The sequence below is a fragment of the Typopeltis vanoorti genome, chromosome 3, assembly GCF_054136105.1.
Source record: "Typopeltis vanoorti isolate ZY-2024b chromosome 3, IOZ_Tvanoo_1.0, whole genome shotgun sequence".
NCBI classification, from domain to species: domain Eukaryota; kingdom Metazoa; phylum Arthropoda; class Arachnida; order Uropygi; family Thelyphonidae; genus Typopeltis; species Typopeltis vanoorti.
The window spans coordinates 56161507-56170208 of NC_143551.1; the positions used below are offsets into that span (position 1 = coordinate 56161507).

At 32.8% G+C, this 8702-nt stretch overlaps 1 protein-coding gene across 1 annotated transcript in view; it reads left to right on the plus strand.

The window, feature by feature from the left end:
- Nucleotides 1-7112, plus strand: part of LOC150108168 (CYFIP-related Rac1 interactor B-like) — a 184850-nt gene extending 177738 nt beyond the window's left edge. The window contains exon 11 of the mRNA XM_090415625.1: nucleotides 6976-7112. Coding sequence (XP_090271751.1) covers nucleotides 6976-7039 — 64 coding nt within the window. The 3' untranslated portion in view covers nucleotides 7040-7112. The remainder of the gene's footprint in view (nucleotides 1-6975) is intronic.
- The last annotated feature ends 1590 nt before the right edge of the window (nucleotides 7113-8702 follow it).

The following is an 8702-nucleotide window of genomic DNA, read 5'->3' on the forward strand; positions in this document are numbered from 1 at the left end:
GCTATGCCAATTCTAGCCTAAGCATAGGAATTGTTCCTACTTTGGTGTTAACCAGTCAGCTTTCTAATTGGACAGAGATATTGTATTTGTTTGTTTCCTTTTGTATTTTTTCTTGTCATTTTGTGTGCTTTATACAGGGTGTTTCACTCATAGGAGACCCTGAATTAGTGTTTATTACAGACATAATATAAAAGATAGGCAAACATAATTGTGGTAGTATGCATATCTTGAGAAATGTCCAACGTATTGCATCACAACAAATGCTGGAAGTAGCCACCTCCTTCCTGCAGACACTTGGCAACCCGGCGCTCCATGTTTGCGAATGTCTCAGTTAGCTGAGCATGGCTAATGTCATCGACTGCAGCAGTGATGTTCGCTTTCAATTGTTGGAGTGTGCATAGGTTTATTAGCATAGACTTTTCCCTTCAACATGCCCCACAAGAAATCTTGAGGATTGAGATCTGGAGACCTTGGTGTAGCCACATTGTAACTCAGTGTGATCCAACTGATTAACAAATGTGTTGATAATTTTACATTACACATCTATGTTCACTGTTGTTTCAAAGAATATGGGCCCTATGGCGTGCGCATGTACTACATGCCACACCCCGCTCCAATCTGGAGGCCATTCAGCAGATGTTCATGAATCGCATGTGGATTCAATTCGGCCCACAAGCACATATTCTGCAAATTGACATACCCAGATATGTGGAAATATGCTTTGTCTGAGAAAAATGTTATGTCCGGGACGTCATCGTTTTCAGCCATGAAGGTCTGGAACCATTTGCAGTATGACACCCATTTTGCAAAAAAAGTGCACAACTTTACACTTACTAACATTGAGCTCACAGCTGTTATCATTTGCCCAAATTTTCAATCTGTCATTCTTAAGTGGTGGTGTTACAAAGGGGATCCTTTTTATTTTTTACTTATCTTTCTATCTTATTACTTTATCGTACAGTAACTTACTGTTTCGCAATTCTATCACTTTGCTTGATTAAAACCTTACACATTCAGATCCTACCTGCTACGCCGTTGTTATAAAAGGCTTCTTTCTTATTTATTGTCTAATTTTATTATTACTAGCATTGCAAATGTCAATTCTATCGCGTATATGTCTCTATGTAGAGTAGACTTGCATTGTAGTTATGTGTTCCACTTTAGTAATAACAGACTAAGCCTTATGTCGCGTTTCGTTTATGATTTTCTTATTTAACTTAATCTTTATGGCCACCAGAAGATTATCCATTCCCTGAATCCTATATATTATCCTTGATACTCAAACAAATTTATTTTTTTGCTGCGCCAGTTTGAACATTAAAGTTAGGGATAGACTCTAGCTTTAGGATGACTACAGAATCACAGGTGTTACTAGCAATATATTCAAACTTCTAGAAACTTGGAATCTCTGGCATAATCTTATTCTTGTTTGCAGTCGTGCCCTTACTTTTACTTGGGATATTCCCACCCACTCACACTTACTCAGGTTCGATTTTTATGAAGGATCAGAGTCAGTCAACATGATCAGATACACATACATTTAAGAATCAAACATTTATTTAAAACCAATTGAAAATACTACACAAATTAAATTAATTATTAAGTTCTAAGGCTAAAACATTATCTCTCACTCACTCTTTCAGACATTAATCAATTTCAATGTTCTACCTTAAATATCAGCAATTCTATGTCTTAATGCTTCAGTACACAATATTACATAATACACTTGCGATTACAATCCAATATTGACACTAATCTCAGAATATGAGCAAAATTCCAATATCTCAATGACTCAGAACATATTTCACTTAAGGTTTTTGCAATTTACTTTATACATTAAATTCAATTTATCAGCAAAACTCAATACCTCATTAACTCAGTGTACGTTACATTAAAGTTTACAATTCAATTTTCTCATTAAGGCACTTTAACACACTCTTCGAATTTTCTTAGAACAACCAATACAGAATCTCTATCGGGTTAAAAGTTCCAAAAGTTCGTCTCGAGAAAACTTAATCATTTAGATTCAGATTTTAGCTTTTCACTCTTTCCTGTAATACTATCTTAAATTCCATACTTTACAATGTAAGTCAATCTCAAAAGGGGTAGAATAAGTGAGAGTACTTATCTAATTCTCTTGTCCTCAGATCTTGCCGTCCTTTGTTTTCAAATCTGGATTTCTCGATACGAATGCCTCGTGGTTTACACGTGCTCGCTAGTTCCTGCCTGGATTTTTTGTAGTATGGACTTCTACTACGGCCAACGATTTTGTCTTTCTGACTCTACAACGGTGCCATTGTTGGAACTTCCCAAAGGTCAGCTCTTAAAAATAAAAGCTGAACCACGGTGAATGCTTGTAGCACACAGGGAGAATACCGGAACAAACAAAACGGGGGCGATTTCCTTCTGTGTTACGGGTTATATACCATCTTCACAAGCGCCACCTTTTCGCATTAGAAACTTTCCACCTCTTTACTCATTGGTCTCCGTTCGGGTGACTACCGATTTACATACGGGACCTTTTGGTTCGGGGAACGTATGCGTCAGCGTACTTTTTAGGATATAGTGCCCTCAGGTATTTTCCTGACCCTACAGCATTTAGGGTGATCTTTACCCTATAACGTTGAAATAATTCGCATTCATTCTTTCTTTACATTATTTCATTAATAATTCTCTCTTATTCTGCCCTCTTTTCTGACCTATATTTATTCTAGACGCTCAGGTATAAGTTTCAAAATTCACAAAAATTCACAAAATCATTATACAGAAGGTGGTTACAAATAAAAACACATTTTTCCTGCTAAAGGATAAGTATGTAATTTTAGTTTTATGTGAAATTGTTAGAGTCTGGAATGGTGATGTCAGAAAATTCTGAAGGCACCTATTTCAGATCTAACAGTGGGTATTAGTATCCCTAATTTCCCTGCCTATTTTTGCATCATAAGCAAACAGTTGAACATCTATTCTTAGATCCTTCCTAATGTTATTATTGTATACATTGAACAACAATGGTCCAAGGGCTGATACCCATCAGCTATCCACTTTCCAAGTCAAGAGTTTATATTCAAGCCAATGTTTTCCAATTTATGCAACAGCCTTTCATGTGGTATCTTATCAAATGCCTTAATAAAATCCACCTTTATTATAGTATATCCATTTCCTTTATCCAACTCAGCCATAACATTGCTATAAAATGTAATAAATTGCTCAAACATGACCTTCTTTTAGTAAACCCTTGCTGTTCGTTGCAGAGTATAGCTTGTCTGTCAACCAATTTCTTTATGCGAGTTCCTACCAACTCCTCTAAAATCTTCACCACCACTTTAGAGATATTGTTACGTTGGGTAGTTAGAAACATTAGTTTTTACACCACCCTTGTACAACGGAACTATCATGCATTCTTTCCATTACTGTGGTATCTTTCTGAGCTGAGACTCTAATTATACAAACATGTCTGTGGTCTAACCAGTTTGGCTGAACATACCTTTAGTTTACATGCTGATGATTCATATGTATATATATAGGAGGAGAGAGAGAGAGAAAGAAGAGGCATCAAAAGAAGAGAGAATATTACTGGGCAATATGGTGGTTTGTTTAATGTGTTATAAAGTTTGGTAATGGCTTTGTTAGTTGTGAGATAAGTTTTGATCAGCAGACAGTTATGGTGTGTTTGTATGAAATTATGGGATGTATAGCAACCTAGTATTTGTGCATCTTAAACTTGTCCGAAAATAGTAGGAGGGGTGGTTTGTATGAGGAGGTTTTTTTTTTTTAGTAATTCATTTATCTATTTAAGTTTTTCAGTTTGTTTTCTAATGCAGGGAATATCATTTATGATGTCTAGAATTTTATTGTATTATTGCCTTTATCTGCATTATTGATAACTATAGTAGATTTTATATTGTAGACATTTTATTGTTTGAAAGTCATGATGAGAGATTAGGTTTTGGGATTATTTTACTGTTTGGATATTGTTTATCTTTGTGAAAAATATATCATTTTATATTTATATCTTTTTTTTTATCCTAAGATGAATAGAAGGACAACTAAATTAACAAAATATTTTTGCTTTTAGTTGTTCATATCAAATATAGGAGCATCATTAAATTTTCAATTAATTCAAAGTATCAAACTATATTATTTTTTAAAAGAAACTAAAATGTTTACCCCTGTTCTTCTTCTGACAATCAGTTCTAATGAAATATAACTTGGAGAAAAAATTGAATTTGCTATTTCAAATTTTGTATGCACTCTTGAGCCATTCTGAATTAGTCATAATGATGTAAAGAATAGTAAATTTTCTTGTTTGTTTTCTCTATACGAATTCATGCATATCTTTTTTTTTTACTACTATTAATGACTATCCCTTATCCTGATATAGTATCCAGCATTTATTTATGATTATTATAGCTCTTCCTTTATTTTATTTTTTACTATTTTTGACAATGTTTATATAACTTTGGAGTTTAATGTTATTATTATCAGAGATAACCAGGAGTCAAAGATTCATACATGTTTACCAAAGCAGTAAACTCTACCTCTTTGTTTCTAATGCTATGCTCCTGGTTTTATCTTAATACTTAAATCTACAATCTGGGTGGTCTATTTGTGCAACTTTTTTCCCTTCCTAGACATGCTCAAAAAGTCAAAATCTAAATTATACATTCCTATCCCTTCACTAGATAATTTAATTTTTTTTGTGTGTGACAAGTTTGTCTATAAAAGGACACAATTAAAAATTAAAACGTATACTCAGTCATCCTGCCTTTTCCGCCCAGGGGTTTACAATTCAGGGCATCTACCCTACATAGGGGAAACAGGGCATGCCATCCCAATAAGAAAAGACAAACATACATGCCACATTAAATTTCTCCACTCTGGTAAAACAAGCCTGTCAGACCATGCACGTCAAACATGTCACAGAATCAACTGGAAAGGCACCATTTCTCTTTCAAAACCTGGATTGAAAGAAAGTTTAAGGAAGCTTGTGAGATGCTGAAACATCATCCAAATCTAAACAAAAATGATGGATTAGTAATTCGAAGAATCAGGAAGCTGCAATCTCTATAGTATCCAGAACATGATGGCAGAACCCCAACACAAGAAAACCTAAGTATGAGAGGACTGTAGAAATATGTTTAATATAGTTTCACTATAAAACTTTATTTTTATTTATTTAGATTTTCTTTACCATCTGTATATCATTATATTTATTTTATTTTCTTAATTTATATCTTTGTATAATTTATTATAATTTTTTTTTAACCAGAAGTTGGGTAAATGATTAACAAAGCATTTCTATTTATCTTACTTTTGTGTAGCATCATGTAGCTCGTGTCCTGTGCATATATATATATATATATATATATATATATATATATATATATGTTTTCCTGATGACCTTGATACAGAAGTTGAAACTTAATTATAAGTAAAATAATTACTCCAACACATGTGCTTTTGTCTCCATAAATTCTTCATAATGAATGCTGATTACCATGTAACCTTAAAAGAAAGCACTTCATTAGGTCTTACTCCGGTAAATAATTTTTTCAGGCTCCCGATGCCAAATCTATTCAAGTGTATGCCATCCCTCATATACAAGTCTTCTACCATCAAACTTACTCCACTCATCCAAAAACTCACATTTAATTTTTCTACACAGCCTGCCCATTGAATCATTTGCTATCATAGCCCTCCTTAACTTGATATTCTCATATCTTGCAATTAACCAACAATTTTCACTCTTACTTTTTTCCTTGCTTCTTTCTAAAGTCCCTTCACATCCCCTCTCATACTATACTAGTTGCTATTTATATCTTTAGTTCCAGCAAGCACCACCATCTCATTTACTTTTCTTTTCCTTTTCTCCAAATATGTAGGAATTAGTTAGATTAAGAAATTTCCGGCCTAGTTTGCCAAGTGGTGAGCATATCTGCTCTCCAGCCAAAAGCTGTGGGTTTGAATCCTGTCATGGGCATGGATGTTTTGATTGTCTATGAAAATACTAGTGGTGGTGGTGGGTGATAGATGGCAATAGTGTAGATAATGATGGTAGTTGCAGTTCATTGTAGATGGAGAGCTGTAGAGTAGGTGCCTTCCTTCGAAGTCTTTAGACTCCTTGGAGGTGCCACATAATAATAATAATAATTTCTCTTCTCTCATAATTTTATTATGTTTTCAACATGTTTAAAACTTTTACTTATTTTTAATTCTGTTACCTTACCTGAACTAAATGCATAAGCTTTCAAGGAAAGTAAATACAGGCAGTCCCCAGGTTACAGACAACCTGACTTACGGTGTTCCGTACTTATAAACGGGCTCCCACCATATGTCATTTGCCAAGGATCCCCATAAGGATAATTAATAATTAAATCAGTGGTTCCCGAACTGTGCGCACCAAAATATTCCAATATTTTCACTGAAATAACCACACCAACTGCACACTGCAACTGTTAGGTGGGCCTATGTTCTGACTTTGGGCACCATGAAAAAATCCTAATATACTAAGGGTGTCGTGAACTGAAAAATTTTTGGAACCACTGAATTAAATAATTAAATTAATAATTCGGGAACTAGTTTCTTCTGCAGATGTAAATAAACCTATATGTATGAGTTTGTTTTTATGTTCTGTTTGTTTGAATTAAAAGAAAGAGCACAATAATTTCTGTAACTTATTATTAGAGTACAGGGATATTATTATTATTATACTGTATTATTATTGCCACATATGAGCCATTATAGTATTGTTATTATTATTATTATTACCGTATATGCACTGTTCATCAGGGATCCAAGTTACATACAAATCCGACTTAAAGACGTTCTCAGGAACATATCTCATTTGTAACCTGGGGACTGCCTGTATTATAAAATGTTTTGATATGTAATTGCATATGAAATCCATACAGTTTCATTGCATTTTTAGTCATTCACATATTTATGATAACTAAAAATTATTTTTTTTTTTAATAGATATACTACAAGGCATCTCAATGATGAAACAACACCAAAGCATATTAAGAGTTTACTAGCATGAATGAACAACCCATTTTATTACTGGGTTTTTTCCTCCCCTCGTTACAATAAGATAAATTCTATTTTTGATCACCGATGGTCCATGGCCAAAATGTAAAGGAAACTGAAGCCCAGCCTTCAAAATTTGAATCTGAGTGCTGAGGTCAGATTTTTTTTTTAATTTGTACATGACAGATAATTGCTTTTATTTACTAGTCACCTTTGTTTGTATGATGTCTTTGTACAGCACTGCTAATACTTTCATTTTGACATTTTTGTATCTTCCCTCTCTTTTCTCTCATTTTTTTTTTTCTTCTTGAGTGATAAGTTATTTTTCTGTGATTGATAATTAGTATTGTATTTGTTGTGAGCACTTTGTCTTTTATTGTAATGTATTATCACAATTCTTTTCTTATGAAGTACATGCCACTTTTATTCATATCACATAAGTATTGCATTTCTTAGACTTAAAGTATTTCATCTTTTAAAATCAAATTAACTATTTTATAATGATTTGTATTAGGACTCAGAGAAAATAGTAATTTATCTGAGTGTTTTACTCAGATAATAGTATAATTTTTTTCTGGAAAATTAAAAGACATTGAAAACTAGCAATCTGAAAATCTCAAATTAATTATCTAAATCTGTAATTAAGTTGCTCATCTTATTTCCATCAAATAGATTCTTTTAACCCCCTCTAGAAATTGATTCTAGAATTCATTACTGAGCCTAGTACAAATTTGCTTGAATTTGTGTGAATTTCAAGAGCAAAGCTTTCATTGCAACTGTTTTTTATCTGAAATAATGTCATATCAGAAATCTGTTTAATTTTTTTTTGCTTTGTTTTATTTCAGTAGTACTGTTTAGCTGTATATACCATTGCATTGAAATGAGATTCAAAAATATTTCATTTAATTTCATTGATTGTCTTTTAAATTTTCATAATTCGGTTTAATAATCTCTGCTAGTCTGATGATGGTTATGCAGAAGGAAGAAATCATTTTCACTGTTCATTTTAATCACCATCATGCTCAAGTAACTTAAGTCTGGTTTATGCATTTGACCACAAAATTCATATGTGTAATTTATGCTAAGTTTTTAGCAGGTACTGTAGTGGGAATGCTTATACCATTATATCAAATACAGCTCAAATATTTCCTTTGTATTTTTTGGGTACAGTACTATGAGCAGCTATTTATTTTACTAATCAGTAATGGAATTGCATTTTATGGGATTTGCTTCTAAACATGCAAGCTGAAACTGCTAAAACATCATTTTTGTTTTTGAAATCATTTTATGGTCTGCATGCTATTTTTAAGAATAGCATGCAGATCATGCTATTTTTAAGAATAGCATGTCATCTGATGTATTCTCTTTCCCAGCATAGCAGAGTTATTTAATGCACAGTTTTGTGTGTGTGTGTGTGTGGTGTTACTATTTATCACACTATCTTTGTTATTATAATTCATCATTTATAATTGTCATTTTTAAAAATTTTTATTTTAAAAAATTAATGTAATTGCCTTACATAAACAACATGCAATAGGAGAGTTAATGCTTATGTATGAGATAACACATAACTGGCTTGAAAAACTTTCTAACAGTTGATGCTCTGAAGTTCCTAGAGCCCGTCACCACATGGTTTTAAATTTATTACACGTTTGTGTTTATTACTCATTTATATG